At 45.5% G+C, this 27,953-nt stretch overlaps 1 protein-coding gene across 1 annotated transcript in view; it reads right to left on the reverse strand.

Moving 5' to 3' along the window:
- LOC115104488 (histone-lysine N-methyltransferase 2C-like) overlaps window positions 1-27,953 on the reverse strand; it is a 264,974-nt gene that overhangs the window by 89,734 nt on the left and 147,287 nt on the right. Inside the window, 2 exon segments of the mRNA XM_065006980.1 lie at window positions 19,024-19,172; window positions 25,034-25,224. Of these exon segments, the coding sequence (XP_064863052.1) occupies window positions 19,024-19,172; window positions 25,034-25,224 (340 nt within the window).

A 27,953-nucleotide genomic window follows, 5' to 3' on the forward strand; every position in this document is an offset into this window, starting at 1 on the left:
ATACTGCAGCAAATAGAATCTCATAAAAACGTGTCAGTCTTGTCCAGGCCCAGATTCTACACAGTCACAGGTGTGCCATAGTCAATCAGATCTACAGTAAGCTTATATGCAAATAAGCCATTTGCCACACAGGCCTGCCTGCATTCACTTTGAACTGGACATTGGTTTACAGGCAGGAGCAAATGAGTGACTTTAGCCATAAAATACACCTGAATGGATTTCTGCAAATATGTAAATGGTCAGGAGTCTTCTTACATTTTGGGAACTTTACAGTCATATTGATTAAACAACCATGAACAGGTAGGCTCTCGCTCTCCCTTGCCTTTGCACATCAACAACTGTTTGCCAGAGCGAGATGAGCTCAAATCTAATGAGGTAACCGTAGACAAACCCTCTCAAAAGTTTTCAGCTTCTTGGCCCGTCAAAATTGTGCTGATAAACGATACAGAATAGTAGTATCGAATAGTAGTATCTTGGACTACCAAGAAATATATTGGTGAATTAATCATGCACTGAACTGCATCACTCTATTCTGCCAAAAATACCTTGGAATTTTGAGTCAAATATAACCTATTTTTAACATTGCTTAGAAAGTTGATTTTGTAGCATAAGCTGGGAATTTGATATTTTTTACAGATATTAATATTTTATATATAGAGATTATTTTTATTGCACCTTTATTTAACCAGGTAGGCTGGTTGAGAACACCTTTATTTAACCAGGTAGGCTGGTTGAGAACACCTTTATTTAACCAGGTAGGCTGGTTGAGAACACCTTTATTTAACCAGGTAGGCTGGTTGAGAACACCTTTATTTAACCAGGTAGGCTGGTTGAGAACACCTTTATTTAACCAGGTAGGCTGGTTGAGAACACCTTTATTTAACCAGGTAGGCTGGTTGAGAACACCTTTATTTAACCAGGTAGGCTGGTTGAGAACACCTTTATTTAACCAGGTAGGCTGGTTGAGAACACCTTTATTTAACCAGGTAGGCTAGTTGAGAACACCTTTATTTAACCAGGTAGGCTAGTTGAGAAGACCTTTATTTAACCAGGTAGGCTAGTTGAGAACACCTTTATTTAACCATACAGGGCTCATATGTGAAACTATTCTAACTGAACATTATCTTTCACAGTGACACTGACTCCGAATGGCAGCCCCCAGTGCCAAGGTGTCCATCCCCCACTGAAGCTGGTTCATCCAGCTCCTGCCACAAGTGGTGTTCATCTGCCCAAATGTATTTCTGCAGGCATGGATGTGCCTCAGGGCCAAAAGGGCACAGCATGGAGGCGTCGCTGTGTTCTTTGCTAAATGAAGTCCCCCATCACCTGCACCACATGCTTGGTGACCCTCTGCTTTACAGCAGAAAGAGACTGCTGTGGCACCTGTCATCAGCAGCACAATATTGTGTAGAGGACTGAGGGTCTTCCAAATATTGAAAGTGTTATTTTATAAATGTATATATTTTTTTTTCATGTTTTTTTCTAAATTTTTGGGTGTGTGTGTTAGAATACCATTTTGGTATTTTGTATACAGTTATTCCATTCAAAATGTATACCTTCACCAATTTGGCCACTTGGGTACATTTGGGCTAATTGTGTGGGACACCTAGGTGACTCCATGATAAATGTCATGTAGCACACTCATTTTGGAAGTTATTATTCTTAAACTTTGCACAAGTACTGTTGCCCTCTTATGTTTTTCACTGAAATTGTCCCCATCATCCTATCTAAATGTTTGTTTTGTCTTGTTCATTTTAAAGATGATACAACAATAAAAATGAAAAAAATGTATGGTTTTTTCATTGTATCATCTAAACCAGATCTATTGTGTTATATTCTCCTACATTCAATTCACATTTACACAAACTTCAGAGTGTTTTGTTTCAAATGAAATCAAGAATATGCATATCCTTGGTTCTGAGCCTGAGCTACAGGCAGATAGATTTGGGTATGTCTTCAGGCAGAAATTTAAAAAAGTAGGGGGGTTAGGAGCTGTAAGAGGTTAAAGAAGGCCTGGTTGAGTCCAAAATGTCACAAATATTCAAAATTACATGAATTCATTCTCAATTATGCTTTAAAATACAACAATCCTTCCTCCAAAGGACCATTCTATGGATTACATTTAGTGAAAATCCAAAACATCATGGTATTTTTCTGTCCTGGTCTCGTGAGGAATCACTCAATAGCAGTGATATCAGGTTACATTCTAGTATTCACATCCTCTCCATCTACTATAGAAAGACCTCAGGGCATGATAATTGTTTTCCAATAAGAAAAAGATGTGTGAAATACAGGAATAATAATATGGTAAGCTTCATTTCAAGACTCTTTAGTACTCACTGTATCTAAGCCTATGTTTCAATGCAAAAATAGGCTATTGGGGAGAAGTACCCTTTTCAATTTCTTACAATATTAACAAACACTACATCCTTGTTCACTTTTCCCTGCAACTACCATTCACATTACCCTGGGAGCTGGTCTGAAAAAGGCCCCCACCCTCCATTTCTGCCTCTCGCTCCATGCGTCCCTCTTTTTCTTCTTCCCCTCCTCACATTGGAGGATCAGCACATGCAGTCAAACCCACACAGAAAGGCGTCACCATGACAACCCCTGTTTAGAAGACCCCCGCTCTCATTAGAACGCAGAGGCAATGGTTTCAGGCAGAACATAACAGTCCCAGCAAATCAGGTGAGAGATTAGAGTGCGAGAGAAAGAGTTAACAAACCCACTGTGTTTGGCCTGCAATGAAACTCTTAGCAAACTAAATGGAATGAAATGGATGGGTGTGAGACTACACCAGTGGGGGAGTCAGAGTGTGCAAAGTTCAATGTGTAACTGAGATATAAGGCCTGGGGACCCACCTTGAACTCTAGTACTACAGTACCACATCTCACTGGGAGGTTCACCAAAAATGACTATCGACCAATCAGACGAGTGGGAACTCGTAGCTTTAGCGATCACAGTTTGGTGACCGCCCAGAAGAAAATCAGGGGACCCCCGTTGATGACATCAATGGTTGGGAATGCACTCAGTATGATCAGGGATCCGTTAAGGGCAAAGGGCAAGCTGAGCCTCTTGATTAGACTTACATGGGAATGTCATTGGGAACAAAGCACACCTGCTAAATACTGACATGCCAATATGATGGATTTATAGAGCCTCAATTATCCATCCAATCAAAACTCTGTCCTTTGGGGGGAGGGGGGTGGGGGGGGGGGGTAAATGTATGCATTCAGATGATAATATGCTTATAGTCTGTGTGTCATTGTAGAGGTAGGAGGAGATGCATCAGAAAAGGAGATATGGAGACAAGAGGAGTGCCTGTTTTAATCCTCTCCAGTGTTAAATACACCAGCGTCTCTCCATCTCATTCTCTTTGCTGCTGCTGCCGTGGTGAATAGATGCCCGCCGTTCACGCTCAACTAGCACAGATGGGTGAGGGGGGGTGACGAGGCCAGAGCATCCCATTGGCTGAGCCTGGGCAGCTATTTTTAACTTGCGGCAGAACCGCCACTGTCTCCTGAGATGTCTCCCCCCCCCCCTCCCCCAAGAGAGCCGTACTGCAGCAAGAACATCTCAACACCACCACAGAACAGCCAGACAAGGCTGGATTCCCTTCACACTTCAGTTCTCCACCCATACTCCTATTATGCTGCTGGGCTGTTAGTTTCTCAGAGAGAATAATGAAGAGTATGGGTTTGAGTCCCGCTGGGACCTCCCATAGGAAAATGCATGTATGATTTGAAGAAGGGTCTGCTAAATGGCATATATCATTATATTATATTATAGAAAGAGCACCTATATATGATTATCTATAGACTATCTATCTATACTAGACTCTTCACATTGTTTCCTCAATCATATGGTTGACAGTGACACGTTGTGTACTTAGTACAGTTCACAATCAAGTTTCACCTTTGGGAAGAATTTTCCTTTTAATACTCAAGGCCTCATACAAGACAGTACTTCTGCATTATATTTCTGGTAGCTACAGACGCGACGACCACTAGAACGGTGTAGTAACTGTAATGTAACGGGAGCAGTCTGAACTTGCCTCGGTTGACAAGCAGGCTGTGTCCCAAATAGTGCACTACTTTTGACCATAGTCCCTATGGGCCCTGGTCAAAAGTATTGCCCTACATAGGAAACTGGGTGTAGTTTGGGACGCAGCCTGCAACGAAAGGTTTTTGCTTGAATCAGACCCTTGACATTGAGGCAAGAGATCCCATTGTCTGGAGGGTAAACAAAAAAAACTGTGTTGCTGAAGTTCCAATCACAGAGTGCCACACACACACAGTACCACACACACACAGTACCACACACACACAGTACCACACACACACAGTGCCACACACACACAGTGCCACACACACACAGTACCACACACACACAGTGCCACACACACACAGTGCCACACACAGTACCACACACAGTGCCACACACAGTACCACACACAGTACCACACACACACAGTGCCACACACAGTACCACACACACACAGTGCCACACACACACAGTGCAACACACACACACACACGCGCCACACACACACACACACAGCGCCACACACACACACAGCGCCACACACACACACACAGCGCCACACACACACACACAGCGCCACACACACACACAGTGCCACACACACACACACACACACACAGCGCCACACACACACAGTGCCACACACACAGTGCCACACACACAGTGCCACACACACAGTGCCACACACACAGTGCCACACACACACACACAGTGCCACACACACACAGTGCCACACACACACACAGTGCCACACACACACAGTGCCACACACACACACAGTGCCACACACACACACAGTGCCACACACACACACAGTGCCACACACACACACAGTGCCACACACACACACAGTGCCACACACACACACACAGTGCCATACACACAATAGCCTCAGCTGCCCTGGCTAGATAGAGACAAGAGCTGTGACGATACCAGTATCGATGGCAGAAATGAAAATACGAAGCACACCAGACTCTTTTTCCCTTTAAAAAATGTGCCATATGTAAAATATTGAGTGCTTGGAAAACAAATAAATGCGACTGGATGACAACCTAATGATGTTTGTTTCCAAGATTAGGGCTGTTTTCCTACAGAAGTAAAATCCGCATCGTAGATTTTTTTCGTAGCCACGACGCTAATGAGTATCGTGATACTGTATCGTATCGGCCCTAATAGAGCGAGACGGGATCGGAGAACGAGAGTGACAGAGGACCAGTAAAAAAAAAATAAATAAATAAAAAGAGCCGACAGGACAGACAGAAAGTGTGAAAAGAAGACTTCGGCTCTGACTGAGCGACACCTCCCCCCTCTCCCCCACCTCCTAGCCATCACGCAGTCCCAGGATTTCAGCCTAGGGAGAGACCTTCCACCTCTTCTCCCTCCGCTGCTCCAAGCAGCACAAAAATAGAGGGCAGGGGGAAGGGAGAACGAACGAGACAGTATGAGCCAAGGAGAAAGAGATCGAGAGTGCGAGGTAAGGCAGAAAACGCGAGACAGATCAAGATGGGAATGCACGAAAGGGCTCCAAAGAAAACATTAGCGCTGCCACTGATGATAAATAGTCTGTGTGTAGGTGACTAATAACAGTCTGGTTAACCCACAGTGGGCTGTGGCAGACAGTGGCACCAGCAGGTAAGTAGTTAGCCAGTGGGGTCAAAGACCACCCACACCCCCACTCCAGAGGGGCCCATCCCCGACCTCATTGGCTAAGCACACTCCAGTCCCCACCTCTGACACCCCAGATCGATACACAGCCATGTCTCTCCTGACAGCATGGAGAAAGGGAGTATTCCCCCTCAATGCAAAGCTGCTACACTGAGTTATTCAGCCATGAATGTTTGAGATTGTGTGGAGTTGGTGTGTGTGTGTGTCTGTTTGTGGAATTTTAGGTAATAGAGTCAGATAAGGCACAAATCAAATCTCAGATAATGGTGTTATTGGTCATTGGGCCAGAATGAGTTACACAGTTCTGCATTAGCAACTGCGGATGCATGTACAAAGTATTCAGACCCCTTGAACTTTTCCACATTTTGTTTCGTTACAGCCTTATTCTAAATCAAATCAAATCAAATCTATAATGGATACAATAGTTTTTCTCCCCCTCATCAATCAACACACGATAAAGCAATGACAAAGCAAAAACGTTTTTTTTTAGAACATTCAAATGGAATATCAGATTTACATTAGAATTCAGACCCTTTACTCAATTTTCAGGTCTCTCCAGAGATGTTTGGTCAGGTTCAAGTCCGGTCTCTGACTGTGCCACTCAAGGACATTCAGAGACTTGTTCCAAAGCTACTCCTGCATTGTCTTAGCTGTGTGCTTAGGGTCGTTGTCTTGTTGGTAGGTGAACTTTCGCCCCGGTCTGAAATCCTGAACGCTCTGGAGCAGATTTTCATCAAGGAACTCTGTACTTGATGAGGACAAGTCTCCCAGTCCCTGCCGCTGAAAAACATCCCCACTGGTTTCCTCCAGACATGACGCTTGGCATTCAGGCCAAAGAGTTCAATCTTGGTTTCATCAGACCAGAGAATCTTGTTTCTCATGGTCTGAGAGTATTTTAGGTGCCTTTTGGCTAACGACAAGTGGGTTGTCATGTGCCTTTTACTGAGGAGTGGCATCCGTCTGGCCACTCTACCATAAAGGCCTGATTGGTGGAGTGTTGCAGAGATGGTTGTCCTTCTCCACAGAGGAACTCTGGAACTCTGTCAAAGTGACCTCCCTGACCAAGGGGGTTCTCCCCTAACTTCTCAGCTCTCGGAAGAAACTTGGTGGTTGCAAACTTCTTCCATTTAAGAATGATGGAGGCCCGCTTCAATGCCCGCAGAAATGTTTTGGTACCCTTCCCCAGGTCTGTGCATCGACACAATCCTGTCTCGGAGCTCTGAGGACATTTCCTTTGACCTCATGGCTTGATTTTTTCTCTGACATGCAAGGTCAATTGTGGGACCTTATATAGAACTGGTGTGTGCCTTTCCAAATCATGTCCAATCAAGTTGTAGAAACATCTCAAGGATGATAAATGGAAACAGGATGCACCCGAGCTGAATTTCAAAGCAAATGGTCTGAATACTTATTTAAATAAGGTATTTCTGTTGATGTATAAAATACAAATCATAGACTTACTTATAACATAATAACACACAGAAATACGAGCCTTTGGTCATTAATATGGTAGAATCCGGAAACTATCATTTCGAAAAACAAAACGTTTATTCTATCAGTGAAATACGGAACCATTCTGTATTTTATCTAACGGGTGGCATCCATAAGTCTAAATATTCCTGTTACATTGCACAACCTTCAATGTTATGTCATAATTACGTAAAATTCTGGCAAATTAGTTCGCAACGAGCCAGGCGACCCAAACTGTTGTATATACCCTGACTCTGCATGCAATGAACGCAAGCGAAGTGACACAATTTCACCTGGTTAATATTGCCTGCTAACCTGGATTTCTTTTAGCTAAATATGCAGGTTTAAAAATATATACTTCTGTGTCTTGATTTTAAGAAAGGCATTGATGTTTATGGTTAGGAACAGTCGTGCAACGATTGTGCTTTTTTTCGCAAATGTGCTTTTGTTAAATCATCCCCCGTTTGGCAAAGTTGGCTGTCTTTGTTAGGAAGAAATAGTCTTCACACAGTTCGCAACGAGCCAGGCGGCTCAAACTGCTGCATATACCCTGACTCTGTTGCAAGAGAAGTGACACATTTTCCCTAGTTAAAAAAAGTTAGCAGGCAATATTAACTAAATATGCAGGTTTAAAAATATATACTTGTGTAATTGATTTTAAGAAAGGAATTGATGTTTATGGTTAGGTACGCGTTGGAGCAACGACAGTCCTTTTTCGCACCGTATCGATTATATGCAACGCAGAACACACTAGATAAACTAGTAATATCATCAACCATGTGTAGTTAACTAGTGATCATGATTGATTGATTGTTTTTTATAAGATAGGTTTAATGCTAGCTAGCATGAGTTTAATGCTACTTACCTTGGCTTCTTACTGCATTCGCGTAACAGGCAGGCTCCTCGTGGAGTAAAATGTAAGGCAGGTGGTTAGAGCGTTGGACTAGTCAACCGTAAGGTTTCAAGATTGAATCCCCGAGCTGACAAGGTAAAAATCTGTTGTTCTGCCCCTGAACAAGGCAGTTAACCCACTGTTCCTAGTCCGTTATTGGAAATAAAAATGTGTTCTTAACTGACTTGCCTAGTTAAATAAATGTGTCCAAAAATACCGATATCTGATTGTTATGAAAACTTGAAATTGGCCCTAATTAATCGTCCATTCCGGTTAATTGGTCTACCTCTAGTATAAATTTGAAAACATTTCTAACAACCTGTTTTTTGCTTTGTCATTATGGGGTATTGTGATGTATTGTGATGTCATTGTGGGGTATTGTGTGTAGATTGATGAGGGCAAAACATTTATCTAATCCATTTTACAATAAGGCTGTAAGGTAACAAAATGTGGAGAGAAAAAAACTGGGTCCGACTACTTTCCAAAAGCACAATACATGCAAACATGTAAATGGTGTGTCGACAAAATTAAATATTACTGTATGCATGTGAAAAACAACTGCAAAAGTGAACATGAATGTAGGCCTAGGAGTCTAGCCTAGTGTATACAGCTTGATGTGGTGTTGTGTCTGCACCCACCAGGACATGTGACAGGAACAGGATGGAGAGAGGCAGGGGAGGAGGGGCATGGGGTGGGAAAGAGAGCGACAGAGCGAGAGCGCGACCGAGAGAGCGAGAAAGAGCAACAGAGCGAGAACGCGCTAGAGAGCACAAACAGAGAGAGAGAGACATATGGAACAAACAGAGAGAGGGGGGGGGGGTGGTTTCTTCCTCTCCCTGTGCTACTCTGCAGCCTGTTTTGGCCCGGGCCCAGAATTCTGCTGCTTCTGGCAACCTGGTTCCACAAAGGAAAGGCCCATGGCTACGGTGAGTAACAAACACATCCTAACCCATCATCACTCAACTTGTCCCAAGCATATATGCGAGCGCACACACAATGACGCGCTTGAATATATGCATGCACATCCCAGTTGTACACACTAACACACACACAAACACACACAGGCAGGCACGCACAGGCAGACAGGCAGAGACAGGCACGCACAGACAGACAGGCAGAGACAGGCACGCACAGACAGACAGGCACACACAGACAAAGACAGACAGAGAGAGACACACCCGCACAAACAGACAGGGAGACAGAACAGCTTGCCCGTCCGACAGGCAGACCAGCCGACATACACACCCGCCGACCCACACACCCGCCGACACACACACACACACACAAACACCTGCCGACACACACACCAGTCGAGACACACACCAGAGTATGTAGAGAGGTGATGGGGTGGATAGAAGACGGGGTGGATAGAAGACAGTGTAGAGAGGTGATGGGGTGGATAGAAGACAGTGTAGAGAGGTGATGGGGTGGATAGAAGACAGTGTAGAGAGGTGATGGGGTGGATAGAAGACAGTGGAGAGAGGTGATGGGGTGGATAGAAGACAGTGGAGAGAGATGATGGGGTGGATAGAAGACAGTGGAGAGAGGTGATGGGGTGGATAGAAGACAGTGTAGAGAGGTGATGGGGTGGATAGAAGACAGTGGAGAGAGGTGATGGGGTGGATAGAAGACAGTATAGAGAGGTGATGGGGTGGATAGAAGACGGGGTGGATAGAAGACAGTATAGAGAGGTGATGGGGTGGATAGAAGACAGTGTAGAGAGGTGATGGGGTGGATAGAAGACAGTGTAGAGAGGTGATGGGGTGGATAGAAGACAGTGTAGAGAGGTGATGGGGTGGATGGAAGACAGTATAAAGAGGTGATGGGGTGGATAGAAGACAGTGTAGAGAGGTGATGGGTGGATAGAAGACAGTGTAGAGAGGTGATGGGGTGGATAGAAGACAGTATAGAGAGGTGATGGGGTGGATAGAAGACGGGGTGGATAGAAGACAGTGTAGAGAGGTGATGGGGTGGATAGAAGACGGGGTGGATAGAAGACAGTGTAGAGAGGTGATGGGGTGGATAGAAGACAGTATAAAGAGGTGATGGGGTGGATAGAAGACAGTATAAAGAGGTGATGGGGTGGATAGAAGACAGTGTAGAGAGGTGATGGGGTGGATAGAAGACAGTGTAGAGAGGTGATGGGGTGGATAGAAGACGGGGTGGATAGAAGACAGTGTAGAGAGGTGATGGGGTGGATAGAAGACAGTGGAGAGAGGTGATGGGGTGGATAGAAGACAGTGTAGAGAGGTGATGGGGTGGATAGAAGACAGTGTAGAGAGGTGATGGGGTGGATAGAAGACGGGGTGGATAGAAGACAGTGGAGAGAGATGATGGGGTGGATAGAAGACAGTGGAGAGAGGTGATGGGGTGGATAGAAGACAGTGTAGAGAGGTGATGGGGTGGATAGAAGACAGTGTAGAGAGGTGATGGGGTGGATAGAAGACAGTGGAGAGAGGTGATGGGGTGGATAGAAGACAGTATAGAGAGGTGATGGGGTGGATAGAAGACGGGGTGGATAGAAGACAGTATAGAGAGGTGATGGGGTGGATAGAAGACAGTGTAGAGAGGTGATGGGGTGGATAGAAGACAGTGTAGAGAGGTGATGGGGTGGATAGAATACAGTATAAAGAGGTGATGGGGTGGATGGAAGACAGTATAAAGAGGTGATGGGGTGGATAGAAGACAGTGTAGAGAGGTGATGGGGTGGATAGAAGACAGTGTAGAGAGGTGATGGGGTGGATAGAAGACAGTATAGAGAGGTGATGGGGTGGATAGAAGACGGGGTGGATAGAAGACAGTGTAGAGAGGTGATGGGGTGGATAGAAGACGGGGTGGATAGAAGACAGTGTAGAGAGGTGATGGGGTGGATAGAAGACAGTATAAAGAGGTGATGGGGTGGATAGAAGACAGTATAAAGAGGTGATGGGGTGGATAGAAGACAGTGTAGAGAGGTGATGGGGTGGATAGAAGACAGTGTAGAGGGGTGATGGGGTGGATAGAAGACAGTGTAGAGAGGTGATGGGGTGGATAGAAGACGGGGTGGATAGAAGACAGTGTAGAGAGGTGATGGGGTGGATAGAAGACAGTGGAGAGAGGTGATGGGGTGGATAGAAGACAGTGTAGAGAGGTGATGGGGTGGATAGAAGACAGTGTAGAGAGGTGATGGGGTGGATAGAAGACGGGGTGGATAGAAGACAGTGTAGAGAGGTGATGGGGTGGATAGAAGACAGTGGAGAGAGGTGATGGGGTGGATAGAATACAGTGTAGAGAGGTGATGGGGTGGATAGAAGACAGTGTAGAGAGGTGATGGGGTGGATAGAAGACGGGGTGGATAGAAGACAGTGTAGAGAGGTGATGGGGTGGATAGAAGACAGTGTAGAGAGGTGATGGGGTGGATAGAAGACGGGATGGATAGAAGACAGTGTAGAGAGGTGATGGGGTGGATAGAAGACAGTGTAGAGAGGTGATGGGGTGGATAGAAGACATGGGGTGATAGAAGACAGTAGAGAGGTGATGGGGTGGATGGAAGACAGTGTAGAGAGGTGATGGGGTGGATAGAAGACAGTGTAGAGAGGTGATGGGGTGGATAGAAGACAGTGTAGAGAGGTGATGGGGTGGATAGAAGACAGTGTAGAGAGGTGATGGGGTGGATAGAAGACAGTGTAGAGAGGTGATGGGGTGGATAGAAGACAGTGGAGAGAGGTGATGGGGTGGATAGAAGACAGTATAGAGAGGTGATGGGGTGGATAGAAGACAGTGTAGAGAGGTGATGGGGTGGATAGAAGACAGTGTAGAGAGGTGATGGGGTGGATAGAAGACAGTGTAGAGAGGTGATGGGGTGGATAGAAGACAGTGTAGAGAAGTGATGGGGTGGATAGAAGACAGTGTAGAGAGGTGATGGGGTGGATAGAAGACAGTGTAGAGAGGTGATGGGGTGGATAGAAGACAGTGTAGAGAGGTGATGGGGTGGATAGAAGACAGTGTAGAGAGGTGATGGGGTGGATAGAAGACAGTGGAGAGAGGTGATGGGGTGGATAGAAGACAGTATAGAGAGGTGATGGGGTGGATAGAAGACAGTGTAGAGAGGTGATGGGGTGGATAGAAGACAGTGTAGAGAGGTGATGGGGTGGATAGAAGACAGTGAAGAGAGGTGATGGGGTGGATAGAAGACAGTGTAGAGAGGTGATGGGGTGGATAGAAGACAGTGTAGAGAGGTGATGGGGTGGATAGAAGACAGTGGAGAGAGGTGATGGGGTGGATAGAAGACAGTGTAGAGAGGTGATGGGGTGGATAGAAGACGGGGTGGATAGAAGACAGTATAGAGAGGTGATGGGGTGGATAGAAGACGGGGTGGATAGAAGACAGTGTAGAGAGGTGATGGGGTGGATAGAAGACAGTATAAAGAGGTGATGGGGTGGATAGAAGACAGTATAAAGAGGTGATGGGGTGGATAGAAGACAGTGTAGAGAGGTGATGGGGTGGATAGAATACAGTATAAAGAGGTGATGGGGTGGATAGAAGACAGTATAAAGAGGTGATGGGGTGGATAGAAGACAGTGTAGAGAGGTGATGGGGTGGATAGAAGACAGTGTAGAGAGGTGATGGGGTGGATAGAAGACAGTATAAAGAGGTGATGGGGTGGATAGAAGACAGTGTAGAGAGGTGATGGGGGTGAAGACAGTATAGAGAGGTGATGGGGTGGATAGAAGAGGTGATGGGGTGGATAGAAGACAGTGTAGAGAGGTGATGGGGTGGATAGAAGACAGTGGAGAGAGGTGATGGGGTGGATAGAAGACAGTGTAGAGAGGTGATGGGGTGGATAGAAGACAGTGTAGAGAGGTGATGTGGTGGATAGAAGACAGTGTAGAGAGGTGATGGGGTGGATAGAAGACAGTGTAGAGAGGTGATGGGGTGGATAGAAGACAGTGTAGAGGTGATGGGGTGATGGGTGTGGATAGAAGACAGTGTAGAGAGGTGATGGGGTGGATAGAAGACAGTGGGGTAGATAGAAGGTGATGGGGTGGATAGAAGACAGTGTAGAGAGGTGATGGGGTGGATAGAAGACAGTATAGAGAGGTGATGGGGTGGATAGAAGACAGTGAAGAGAGGTGATGGGGTGGATAGAAGACAGTGTAGAGAGGTGATGGGGTGGATAGAAAGAGAGGGTGGATAGAAGACAGTATAGAGAGGTGATGGAGTGGATAGAAGACAGTAGAAGACAGTAGAGAGGTGATGGGGGGTGGATAGAAGACAGTGTAGAGAGGTGATGGGGTGGATAGAAGACAGTGTAGAGAGGTGATGGGGTGGATAGAAGACAGTGTAGAGAGGTGATGGGGTGGATAGAAGACAGTGAAGAGAGGTGATGGGGTGGATAGAAGAGAGAGGTGATGTAGAGAGGTGATGGGGTGGATAGAAGACAGTATAAAGAGGTGATGGGGTGGATAGAAGACAGTATAGAGAGGTGATGGGGTGGATAGAAGACAGTATAGAGAGGTGATGGGGTGGATAGAAGACAGTATAGAGAAGACAGTGATGGGATGGTGGATAGAAGACAGTATAGAGAGGTGATGGGGTGGATAGAAGACAGTGTAGAGAGGTGATGGGGTGGATAGAAGACAGTGTAGAGTGGTGATGGGGTAGCTAGAAGACAGTATAGAGAGGTGATGGGGTGGATAGAAGACAGTGTAGAGTGGTGATGGGGTAGCTAGAAGACAGTATAGAGAGGTGATGGGGTGGATAGAAGACAGTGTAGAGAGGTGATGGGGTGGATAGAAGACAGTGTAGAGAGGTGATGGGGTGGATAGAAGACAGTGTAGAGTGGTGATGGGGTAGCTAGAAGACAGTGTAGAGAGGTGATGGGGTGAATAGAAGAGTGTAGAGAGGTGATGGGGTGGATAGAAGACAGTGTAGAGTGGTGATGGGGTAGCTAGAAGACAGTATAGAGAGGTGATGGGGTGGATAGAAGACAGTGTAGAGAGGTGATGGGGTGGATAGAAGACAGTGAAGAGAGGTGATGGGGTGGATAGAAGACAGTGTAGAGAGGTGATGGGGTGGATAGAAGACAGGGTGGATAGAAGACAGTATAGAGAGGTGATTGGGTGGATAGAAGACAGTGGAGAGAGGTGATGGGGTGGATAGAAGACAGTGTATAAAGGTGATGGGGTAGCTAGAAGACAGTGTAGAGAGGTGATGGGTTGGCTAGCAGACAGTGTAGAGAGGTGATGGGGTGAATAGAAGACAGTGTAGATAAGTGATGGGGTGAATAGAAGACAGTGTAGAGAGGTGATGGGGTGAATAGAAGACAGTGTAGAGAGGTGATGGGGTGGATAGAAGACAGTGTAGAGAGGTGATGGGGTGGATAGAAGACAGTGTAGAGAGGTGATGGGGTGGATAGAAGACAGTGTATAAAGGTGATGGGTTGGCTAGAAGACAGTGTAGAGAGGTGATGGGGTGGATAGAATACAGTATAAAGAGGTGATGGGGTGGATAGAAGACAGTATAAAGAGGTGATGGGGTGGATAGAAGACAGAATAGAGAGGTGATGGGGTGGATAGAAGACAGTGTAGAGTGGTGATGGGGTAGCTAGAAGACAGTATAGAGAGAAGATGGGGTGGATAGAAGACAGTGTAGAGAGGTGATGGGGTGGATAGAAGACAGTGTAGAGAGGTGATGGGGTGGATAGAAGACAGTGTAGAGTGGTGATGGGGTAGCTAGAAGACAGTGTAGAGAGGTGATGGGGTGAATAGAAGAGTGTAGAGAGGTGATGGGGTAGCTAGAAGACAGTGTAGAGAGGTGATGGGGTGGATAGAAGACAGTGAAGAGAGGTGATGGGGTGGATAGAAGACAGTGTATAAAGGTGATGGGTTGGCTAGAAGACAATGTATAAAGGTGATGGGGTGGATAGAAGACAGTGTATAAAGGTGATGGGGTGGATAGAAGACAGTGGAGAGAGGTGACGGGGTGGATAGAATACAGTGGAGAGAGGTGACGGGGTGGATAGAAGACAGTGGAGAGAGGTGACGGGGTGGATAGAATACAGTATAAAGAGGTGATGGGGTGGGTAGAAGACAGTATAGAGAGGTGATGGGGTGGGTAGAAGACAGTATAGAGAGGTGATGGGGTGGATAGAAGACAGTATAGAGAGGTGATGGGGTGGATAGAAGACAGTGGAGAGAGGTGATGGGGTGGATAGAAGACAGTATAAAGAGGTGATGGGGTGGATAGAAGACAGTGTAGAGAGGTGATGGGGTGGATAGAAGACAGTATAAAGAGGTGATGGGGTGGGTAGAAGACAGTATAAAGAGGTGATGGGGTGGGTAGAAGACAGTATAGAGAGGTGATGGGGTGAATAGAAGAGTGTAGAGAGGTGATGGGGTGGATAGAAGACAGTATAAAGAGGTGATGGGGTGGATAGAAGACAGTATAAAGAGGTGATGGGGTGGGTAGAAGACAGTATAGAGAGGTGATGGGGTGAATAGAAGAGTGTAGAGAGGTGATGGGGTGGATAGAAGACAGTGTATAAAGGTGATGGGGTGGATAGAAGACAGTGTAGAGAGGTGATGGGGTGGATAGAAGACAATGTAGAGGTGATGGGGTGGATAGAAGACAGTGTAGAGAGGTGATGGGGTGGATAGAAGACAGTATAAAGAGGTGATGGGGTGGATAGAAGACAGTATAAAGAGGTGATGGGGTGGATAGAAGACAGTATAAAGAGGTGATGGGGTGGATAGAAGACAGTGTAGAGAGGTGATGGGGTGGATTGAAGACGGGGTGGATAGAAGACAGTGTAGAGAGGTGATGGGGTGGATAGAAGACAGTGTAGAGAGGTGATGGGGTGGATAGAAGACAGTGAAGAGAGGTGATGGGGTGGATAGAAGACAGTGAAGAGAGGTGATGGGGTGGATAGAAGACAGTATAGAGAGGTGATGGGGTGGATAGAAGACAGTGTAGAGAGGTGATGGGGTGGATAGAAGACAGTGTAGAGAGGTGATGGGGTGGATAGAAGACAGTGTAGAGAGGTGATGGGGTGGATAGAAGACAGTGTAGAGAGGTGATGGGGTGGATAGAAGACAGTGTAGAGAGGTGATGGGGTGGATAGAAGACAGTGAAGAGAGGTGATGGGGTGGATAGAAGACAGTATAGAGAGGTGATGGGGTGGATAGAAGACAGTGTAGAGAGGTGATGGGGTGGATAGAAGACAGTGTAGAGAGGTGATGGGGTGGATAGAAGACAGTATAGAGTGGTGATGGGGTGGATAGAAGACAGTGTAGAGAGGTGATGGGGTGGATAGAAGACAGTGTAGAGAGGTGATGGGGTAGCTAGAAGACAGTGTAGAGAGGTGATGGGGTGGATAGAAGACAGTGTAGAGAGGTGATGGGGTGGATAGAAGACAGTGTAGAGTGGTGATGGGTTGGCTACAGGGAGAGAGAAGAGGAGAGAAGAGGAAATCACAACAACTCTGCACCGCAATTCATCTGGGTGCCAAGCAGACTGGGAACAGGGTCCATTTTAATTTGGCCAGGTAATAACTAGGTCTGTGACGTTAACAGTATCCCAATTTCAGTGGCAAAAATGAAAACATGCAGCAAACCGAACTCTTTGCTGCTTTAATAACCTGCTGTATGTAACGTATTTTGTGCTGTAGTTTAGAAAATAAATACATGTGACTCTGGATGACAACATAATGATGTTTGTTTCCAACATTAGGGCAGTTCCGCTTCATGTTTTGTTTCCTTGCCACGATACTAACGAGTATCGGGATACTGGTAACCTCCCAGACCCAGTAATATATATTTTGAGGGAAATCAGATTGGTTTTTAGCTGGTGGTGCGGGGCCAGCCCATGATAGGTCACCAGCTGGTTCTGTGTATACAGGAAGCCAGTAATTGAAGCATTTCTCTCCCGCTACACCCGGCCTGGCTCTGTGAGAGATGATGTGGATGGAGAGGATTCAATGCTGTGTGGACCTTCAATTTGGGGATGACCAGAATTGCACAGCATCATCCAAAAAGATATTACAAAACCTAAAGAGATATTGTCCAAAAATATGTTCAGGACAGTTAATTGTTGGGTAGCGCCAAATAGTCAACAGCACTATTCCACATAGTGAACAACAAGAGCACGGCACTATTCCACATAGTGAACAACAAGAGCACGGCACTATTCCACATAGTCAACAAGAGCACGGCACTATTCCACATAGTCAACAACAAGACTACAGCACATAGTCAACAACAAGACTACAGCACTATTGCACATAGTCAATGAGACTACAGCACAACAAGACTACAGCACATAGTCAACAACAACACTATAGCACATAGTCAATGAGACTACAGCACTATTGCACAGTCAATGAGACTACAGCACATAGTCAATGAGACTACAGCACATAGTCAATGAGACTACAGCACATAGTCAATGAGACTACAGCACATAGTCAATGAGACTACAGCACATAGTCAATGAGACTACAGCACATAGTCAATGAGACTACAGCACATAGTCAATGAGACTACAGCACATAGTCAATGAGACTACAGCACATAGTCAATGAGACTACAGCACATAGTCAATGAGACTACAGCACATAGTCAATGAGACTACAGCACATAGTCAATGAGACTGCAGCACATAGTCAATGAGACTGCAGCACATAGTCAATGAGACTACAGCACATAGTCAATGAGACTACAGCACAGTCAATGAGACTACAGCACATAGTCAATGAGACTGCAGCACATAGTCAATGAGACTACAGCACATAGTCAATGAGACTACAGCACAGTCAATGAGACTACAGCACATAGTCATTGAGACTACAGCACATAGTCATTGAGACTACACACAGTCAATGAGACTACAGCACATAGTCAATGAGACTACAGCACATAGTCAATGAGACTACAGCACATAGTCAATGAGACTACAGCACATAGTCAATGAGACTACAGCACATAGTCAATGAGACTACAGCACATAGTCAATGAGACTACAGCACATAGTCATTGAGACTACAGCACAGTCAATGAGACTACAGCACATAGTCAATGAGACTACAGCAGTGCTTCTTAATCCTGGTCCTGGGGACCTAAAGGGGTGACCATGTTTGTTTTTGCCCTGGGCACTACACACCTGATTACACTAATCAAACAAAAGTTTGATGATTCGTTGATTAGTGGAACCAGGTGTGTAGTGCTAGGTCAAAATCCTGTTTGGGTCCCCGTGACCAGGATTAAGAAACTACAGCAATATTCCACTTAGTCAACAACTAGACTACAGTTATATTCTACATAGTCAACATGACAACAGTACAACACTGTTCCACATCATATGTATTTGGACAGTGAACCGAAAACATGTACATATACACAGTACCAGTCAAAAGTATGGACACACCTGCTCATTCAAGAGTTTTTCTTTATTTGTACTATTTTCTACATTGTGTGCAAATCTGTCATCAAGGCAAAGTGTGGCAACTTTGAAGAATCTCAAATATATTTTGATTTGTTTAACACTTTTTTTTTTTGTTATTACATGATTTCATATGTGTTATTTATTCTACAATGTAGAAAATTGTTTTGTTTTTTAAATAAAGAAAAACCCTTGAATGAGTAGGTGTCCAAAAGTTTGACTGCTACTATCTACACACACAGTACCAGTAAATACCCTCAAATAGAAGTTGACATTCTGTACTGTTTCCTATGAAACGTCTCATCTCAAATCCAAATTGAGATCAAATGTTTCATAGGAAACAGTACAGAATGTCAACTTCTATTTGAGGGTATTGTTTTATACATTCTGTATTTGAGGATATTCTCATACATGCCTAATATGTCAAATCATATCCCTAAAATGCTGGCGTATAGAGCCACATTACATATAACACTAGTCCACAAAACTATTCCACATAGTCAACTACACTCCAGATGTGCAGTTTCTGTTCTTACCCATAGTTGGCTCTGGTTCTGGTTCTGTGGGTTCCTGGATGGGGCTGGCTGGGGTTTCCACCATGTCCCTCTGTGTACAGACGTAGTCGGCCTGGGGGTGAAGGTCCAGGTCGCCCCCTGCCTGCTTCTCACACTCCCCATGAAGCCACCTGAGAGAAACAAAAAAACACCATTAAATCAACAACACAGCTTTACATTACTTCAACTTGTAGCATCAGTGTTTCCCCAATAATTTCTTCTTCCACAATAACCAGCACCATCTCCATATTGTTTACATAAATGTCAGGTTATGACAATATACATAACCCACTAACAATACCCCCACCTGACGTGACTATGACAAAGTAAGAAATATATTATTTTGACTGGAACGCACCACAATCACATGCTCCATCATAACAGTGCAACTTCACTTGTCATCAGTGTGAAGCTGGTTTCCATCAGTCCTTCTTTATACCAGCCTTAGTTATAATTTGATGTCCACCCTGATGCATTAAGCATGACTAAACTGTCTAGTCAGGCAGGTTTGGTTCATCATCAGTCAGACAGCCTCCAGGGCAGCTCTCCCAGAGCGGGGTCTCTAAGCCTGTGGGCTTGCTCTGCCAGCTGTTTCCCCTCTCTCACTCTCCTCCACTCTTCCTCCCTTTTCTCGCACCCTCTCTTACTCTGCCTTGCTCCCTCTCCCTCTCTAGTCTCTCCAGATGAATTCTCTGTGTCGCGCTGCAGCAGGTTTGTCCCAGTAGGGTTGCAGCCCGACTGTCTCCTGCTCCATTTTCTCTCTGGCTCTCCCTGCCTGCTGTAATTACATTTCTGCACAGGCATCAGGGCAGGGCAGCAGGCTGTGTCGAAAGGACCCCCGAGTGAGTGTCCGCGGGAGGTAGAGAGTCATTATGGGGAATTGGGCTACTCCAGCGACTCCCGAGCTCTGGCTACTTCAAAAAGACGGACCAGTTTGAGTTCGATTAGAGTTTCAGTGGGGAAACTGGCAAAAAGCTAGTTAGCTGAGTCAGTGTGATAGGTAAGCACTATGCAAACACACCAATGCAGTTCATCGATGGTAATACATCCCAGTGTGTTCGGGAACATTAGGATGACTACCAGAGAAGTGGCTGCGTGAGCCCTACTCGGAAATGTGAGTATGCTTCGTCATACTTATGAGGGACCTCTTAGAGAATGGCCATGTCATCCCTTTCCCGGGAGCTGGTGTTAATGCTACTGTTCAAACTATCCACAATAACAATGCAGAACTGGCCTTGTGAATACTTCGTGAATAACCTATGGCTGCCACAGTTTTCCCACTCCCCAATACAAAATGCCCAAAACAGCACTTCCAAGTGTGGTTCCACTGTAAGGGTTGATATGAGTTTGCAGCTTCCATCTACTTCCCTGGACGCCAGGAAGTGTCTAGTACAGTGAAAATGGTGTGTGACCCTTGCTGGACCTTGGATAAACCAATCCATTCGCCACAGCGGTTTTTACTTTACACAACCCCTTATCACAAAGCCATCACTGTGCCACTGACCGCATGAGCTCTGGGTTGCCGTAATGACTTGTGGTCGGCGTGGGCAACAATTACTCTGTTGTGGAAATATTTTGGCCCTCAGCAGGGCTGTCAAATCCAGCTCTGTGATTGGTTAACAATAGTGGTTGGTGTAGTGGCCCCGTAGCCAGTAATCTACAGATTTATCTTTTCTGTGACCAGGATTGGCTGGAGCGGTGAGCCAGTTGTTAACCTGAAGATGACCTTTGGTATTGAACATTTGTACGATGTGAAACGTTTAAGAAACCAACCTAAGCTAAGTATGTAACGCTACGTCTGTGAAACTTCAACAAACTAAAGTTTAATATATTGAAGATCAAATATTTGTCACATGCGCTGAATAAAACAGTTGTAGACCTTACCGTGAAATGCTTACTTACAGGCACTTAACTCTATTTCTTAAACTGCATTGTTGGTTAAGAACATTTTTACTAAATAAACTAAAGTAAATAATAAAACAAAATAACAATAACAAGGCTATATACAGGTGGTACCGGTACAGAGTCAATGTGCTGGGGGTGGAGTTAAAGTGACTATGCATGGATAATAAACAGAGTAGTAGCAGTGTAAAAATGGGGGGTGGGCGCAATGCCAATAGTCCGGGTAGCCATTTGATTAGCTATTCAGGAGTCTATTGGCTTGGGGGTAGAAGCTGTTAAGAAGCCTTTTGGACCTAGACTTGGAGCTCTGTTACCGCTTGCTGTACAGTAGCAGAGAGAACAGTCTATGACTAGGGTGGCTGGAGTCTTTGGCAATTTTTAGGGCCTTCCACTGACACCGCCTGGTATAGAGGTTCGGGATGGCAGGTAGCTTGGCCCCAGTGATGTGCTGGGCTGTACGCACTACCCTCCGTAGTGCCTTGCGGTCGAAGGCCAGGCAGTTGCCATACCAGGTGGTGATGCAACCAGTCAGGTAGGATGCTCTCGATGGTGCAGCTGTATAACTATTTGAAGATCTGAGGATCCATGCCAAATCTTTTCAGACTCCTGAGGGGGAATAGGCATTATAGTGCCTTCTTCGCGACTGTCTTAGTGTGGTCAGACCATGATAGTTTGTAGGTCATGTGGACACTTGAAGCTCTCAGCCTGCTCGAATACAGCCCTGTCGATGAGAATGGGGGCGTGCTCGGTCCTCCTTTTCCTGTAGTCCACAATCATCTCCTTTGTCTTGATCACTTTGAGGGAGAGGTTGTTATTCTGGCACCACACTGTCAGGGCTCTGACCTCCTCCCTATAGGCTGTCTGGTCGTTGTCAGTGAGCAGGTCTACCACTGTTGTGTCGTTTGCAAACTTAATTATGGTGTTGGTGTCATGCCTGGCCATGCAGTTGTGGGTGAACAGGGAATACAGGAGGGGACTGAGCACGCACCTGTGGGAAGCTCCAGTGTTGAGGATCAGCGTGGCATATGTGTTGCTACCTACCCTCACCCCCTGGGGGCGGCCATTTAGGAAGTCCAGGATCCAGTTGCAGAGGGAGGTGTTTAGTCCCAGGATCCTTAGCTTAGTGATGATCGTTGAGGGTACTATGGTGTTGAACGCTGAGCTGTAGTCAATGAATAGCATTCTCACATAAGTGTTCCTTTTGTCCAGGTGGGAAATAGCAATGCAATAGAGATTGCATCATCTGTGGATCGGTTTGGGCGTTATGCAAATTGCAGTGGGTCTAGGGTTTCTGGGATAATGGTGTTGATGTGAGCCATTAACAAGCTTTCAAAGCACTTCATGGCTATGGACGTGAGTGCTACGCGTCTGTAATCATTTAGGCAGGTTGCCTTTGTGTTCTTGGGCACAGGGAGTATGGTGGTCTGCTTGAAACATGTTGGTATTAAAAATACTTAATCAGGGACATGTTGAAAATGTCAGTGAAGACACCTGCCAGTTGGTCAGCACATGCCCGGAGCACACGTCCTGGTAATCCGTCTGGCCCCGCAGCCTTGTGTATGTTGACCTGTTTAAAGGTCTTACTCACCTCGGCTACGGAGAGCGTGATCACACAGTCGTCCGGAACAGCTGATGCTCTCATGCATGCCTCAGTGTTGCTTGCCTAGAAGTGATTTAGCTTGTCTGGTAGGCTTGTGTCACTGGGCAGCTCACGGCTGTGCTTCCCTTTGTAATCTGTAATAGTTTGCAAGCCCTGCCACATAAGACGAATGTCAGAGCTGGAATAGTATGATTCAATCTTAGCCCTGTATTGACGTTTTGCCTGTTTGATGGTTCGTCACAGGGCATATCAGGATTTAATTTAAGCTTCCGGGTTAGAGTCCCCCTCCTTGAAAGCGGCAGCTCTGTGCGAATGTTGCCTGTAATCCATGGCTTCTGGTTGGGGTATGTACGTACAGTCACTGTGGGGACGACCTCCTCGATGCACTTATTGATAAAGCCAGTGAGTGATGTGGTGTACTCCTCAATGCCATCGGAAGAATCCTGGAACATGTTCCAGTCTGTGATAGCAAAACAGTCCTGTAGTTTAGCATCTGCTTCATCTGCCTCTTCATCTGAGTCACTGGCGCTTTCTGCTTTAATTTTTGCTTGTAAGCAGGAATCAGGAGGATAGAGTTGTGGTCGGATTTACCAAATGGAGGGCGAGGGAGAGCTTTGTACGCGTCTCTTTGTGTGGAGTACAGGTGATCTAGATTTTTTCCCCCTCTGGTTGCACATTAACATGCTGGTAGAAATTAGGTAAAATGGATTTAAGTTTCCCTACATTAAAGTCCCCGGCCACTAGGAGCGCCGCCTCTGGATGAGCATTTTCTTGTTTGCTTATGGCCTTATACAGCTCGTTGAGTGCCGTCTTAGTGCCTGCATCGGTTTGTGGTGGTAAATAGACAGCTCCGAAAAATATAGTTGAACTCTCCTTGTAAATAGTGTGGTCTACAGCTTATCATGAGATAATCTACCTCAGGCAAGCAAAACCTCGAGACTTCCTTAATATTAGATTTTGTGCACCAGCTGTTATTTAAAAATAGACACAGGCCGCCACCCCTTGTCTTAACCGAGGCAGCTGTTCTATCTTGCCATTGGACCAAAAACCCAGCCAGCTGTATGTTATCCATGTCGTCGGTCACAAAAATAAGATATTACAGTTTTTAATGTCCCGTTGGTAGGATAGTCTTGATCGGAGCTCATCCATTTTGTTATCCAATGATTGCACGTTGGCTAATAAAACTGATGGTAGATGGGGATTACTCACTCGCCATCGGATCCTTACAAGGCACCCCGACCTACGTCCCTGATATCTAGTCTCTTCTTCATGGGAATGGATTTGGGCCTTGTCAGGTGTCTGAAGTAAATCCTTTGCGTCTGACTCATTAAAGAAAATATCTTTGTCCAGTACGAGGTGAGTCATCGCTGTCCTGATATCCAGTAGCTCTTTTCAGTCATAAGAGACGGTGGCAGAAACATTACGTACAAAATAAGTTTAATACGTTTAAAAATATATATTTTTACCTTTATTTAACTAGGCAAGTCAGTTAAGAACAAATTCTTATTTACAATTAAGGCCTAACCAGGCCAAACCCTAACGACGCTGGGCCAATTGTGCGCAGCCCTATGGGATTCCCAATCACGGCCGGTTGTGATACTGCCTGGAATCGAACCATGGTCTGTAGTGACGCCTCTAGCACTCAGATGCAGTGCCTTAGACCACTGCGCCACTCAATCACACATAATGAGACAGATGATACAATCTGCGTACACAGAGACACTTAAAGAGGACCCTTGGGAACCCATGTGGCAGATACAGTATAATACACCACTTACTGATACATGTAAGCCTGGTCCCAGATCTGTTTGTGCTGTATGACCCCTTATGTGAAAAATGACAATGACCAAAACACTAACAGAATTGGGACCAGGCTAGTCACATACAAAATAAATATTATAAACTGGGTGGTTTGAGCCCTGAATGCTGATTGACTGACAGTCGTGATATATTTTCTTTTATTTTACTAGGCAAGTCAGTTAAGAACAAATTATTTTTTTCAAAAACGGCCTAGGATCTCTGCCTTGTTCAGAGGCAGAACAACAGATTTTTACCTTGTCAGCTCGGGGATTCGATCTTGCAACGTTTCGGTTACTAGTCCAACGCTCTAACCACTAGGCTACTTGCCGCCCCAGGTATCAGACCGTATACCATGGCTATGACAAAATATTTATTTTAACTGTTCTAATTTCGATGGTAACCAGTTTATAATATCAATAAGGTACCTAGGGGATAAGGCAATAAGGAACCTAACAGAGCTTAGCAGTGGAATACTATCAGTCTGTCTGTCACAGCTAAGGGCTGTGTCCAGGCACTCCGCGTTGCGTTATGCATAAGAACAGCGCTTAGCCATGGTATATTGGCCATATACCACATACCCCTCGAGTGTTATCGCTTAATTACAGCTCTGCTGTGTATCAGCTCATTGTCTTGCATTCCCTCAGCAGAATTCTGTAACATAATCAACAGTAACCACGGAATGAGGCGTACCTTTTGCAGGTATGGCAGTTGAGGAGATCATCCTTGGGGAGGTCGCTGGGGCCCTGGCCCCTCCCACACAGCGGACACGACAGGGCGGGGGCGGGCTCCTCTGGTCGCGTGTGGCAACTCTCACACAGTGTGATGTTGTGGCCCCAGTGGCCTGCCTGCCTGACTCCGCACTGAGAACACACCCGACAGTTCTGGAGAGGGAGAGACATGCTACATTAGTTACATTACTACATGGATTCATTGCCTTCCAGAACATTTCAACATTTGTCTTTTCATTGTCTAACAACCAAAGTTTGGAGTTGCAAAACTATAACGTGAAAAAGACATTATTTGAAAAATACTTTTCCCGGTGGCTATAGAATGCTTAGCTACATGACAACAGAACGACCATAGATAACATAGAAGGTAATGACTTTATTTCTGCCAAACACCTTCAAAACGTTTGCCAACTGACCTCACTTTGTTATGAAGCATGAAATTGTTCTGTTTGAATGTTTGCTGAAAATGTAACACATCAGAGGTCTAAACTAATTGACATTTATTTACATTGTAATGTTGGTAATTAAAACTGATACGACACTTGCCATCTTTACGACAGCCATTTCAAATACTTTTTCACTGCATTGAGTTACGAAATATCAGAATTAACATCAATTTCCCCAACGCATCTTTAAGAATATGCTTCCCTCTATGCAATGAGCATGTGATCAGCCAGCTGGACATTTCATTACGCCTTCAAAAGTACCACTTCAAGCTCATTGAGTAGCGTTCAAAAGGAGCAGCATCATTCCCGGATTTTGGGGGCGAGGAGGAGGAACAAGCTCATTCTAAAGCTTCTCTGTGAAAACACCCACAACACTCAAACCCTCCCCTTCCAAAGCTCAGACCCCCACTGGCCTAGTACAGTAACAAGCCACCACTCTGGCCTGGGTCCAGTGGCCGGCTCATGTCCAACAGTGGGGGAGAGAGTTGGTGAATACTATCACTGTCTGTCAGGTCCTGCCTGTGGGACTGGGGAAGCAGGGAGAGGAAGAGATAAATGCCCACCCGTCCATCCTAAGGAAAGTAAGTGCCTGTCTGGGATTTGGGAGAAGATGGGGATAAGGTGGGGGAGGGGTGAGTGTGTGTGTTAGCAGGCCTCAGATAACTCAATTTGCCATGGCAGCACAGTGTGTGTTTTGTCACAGTGAGCAGTGGACAGACAGGGATTAATGAGATGGGGTGGTGGAGTTTGGGTGTAGGCTATGCTCAAACCCTACACTCTAACCCGAGTACTCCGTTCTGTCACCTCTGGTCTCTTAGCCCTCCGACCCCTACGGACGGGCAGCTCTCTGTACTGGCACCAAGCTCTTCTCTGTCCTGGCACCCCAACGGTAGAACCAGCTTCCCCCTGAAGCTAGGACAGCAGAGTCCCTGCCCATCTTCAAAAAACATCTAAAACTCTACCTCTTCAAAGAGTATCCCCCCACACACACAATTGCATAACATTTTTTTTTAAAGGTCTTTTATGAACTAACACCCCACTTGAATCTCTTCCCTTTTACTAGCTCCGACTATGCTGATAGCTACCTTGAGTAAAAATGTACTGCCTATGACTGTGATATGTGGTTTTCCCACCTTGCTATCTTCAGATGAATGCACTAAGTCGCTCCGGATAAGAGCATCTGCTAAATGACTCAAATGTAAAATATTTAGAGTGAAAGAAAGAGGGGGAGAAAGGCGGACAGAGAGAGAGAGGGGGGAGAGAAAGGGGGACAGAGAGAGAGCGGCAGAGACAGAGAGAGAAAGGGAGACAGAAAAAGAGCGAGAGGGGGAGAGAAAGGGGGCAGAGAGAGCGAGGCAGAGAGTGAGAGAAGGGGGACAGAGAGAGAGAGGCAGAGAGAGAGAGGGGGACAGAGAGAGAGGCAGAGAGAGAGAGAATGGGGACAGACCGAGAGAGTGCGAGAGAGAGAGAGCGAGAAAGAGGGGGAGAAAGGGGGACAGAGAGAAAGGGGACAGGAAAGCAACACAATTGTACCCAACCAAATCATGAGAAAAAAAAAGAATTACTTGACACATTGGAAAGAATTAACAAAAAAAACAGAGCAAACTAGAATGCTATTATTTGGCCCTAAACAAAGAGTACACAGTGGCAGAATACCTGACCACTGTGACTGACCCAAACTTAAGGAAAGCTTTGACTATGTACAGACTCAGCGAGCATAGCCTTGCTATTGAGAAAGGCCGCCCTAGGCAGACATGGCTCTCAAGAGAAGACAGGCTATGTGCACACTGCCCACAAAATGAGGTGGAAACTGAGCTGCACTTCCTAACCTCCTGCCCAATGTATGACCATATTAGAGAGACATATTTCCCTCAGATTACACAGATCCACAAAGAATTCAAAAACAAACCCAATTTTTATAAACTCTCATATCTACTGGGTGAAATATCACAGTGTGCCATCACAGCAGCAAGATTTGTGACCTGTTGCCACAAAAAACAGGCAACAGTGAAGAACAAACACCATTGTAAATACAACCCATATTTATGCTTATTTATTTTCCCTTGTGTACTTTAACCATTTGTACATTGTTACAACACTGTATATATATATATATATATATATATACATAATATGACATGTGTAATGTCATTATTCTTTTGAAACTTCTGTATGTGTAATATTTACTGTTAATTTTTATTGTTTATTTGACTTTTGTATATTATCTACCTCACTTGCTTTGGCAATGTTAACACGTTTCCCATGCCAATAAAGCCCTTTGAATTGAATTGAGAGAGCGAGACAGAGACAGACAGTGAGAGAAAGAGGGGGAGAAATAGGGACAGAAAGAGAGAGAGAGAAAGAGGGGGAGCTGGTGGCCAGCTTCTGGTCAGAGGCATGGGATCAGAGAGAGGCATATCTATCCAATTAATGTGG

Source organism: Oncorhynchus nerka, linkage group LG22 (genome assembly GCF_034236695.1).
Source record: "Oncorhynchus nerka isolate Pitt River linkage group LG22, Oner_Uvic_2.0, whole genome shotgun sequence".
Classification (NCBI taxonomy): Eukaryota; Metazoa; Chordata; class Actinopteri; order Salmoniformes; family Salmonidae; genus Oncorhynchus; species Oncorhynchus nerka.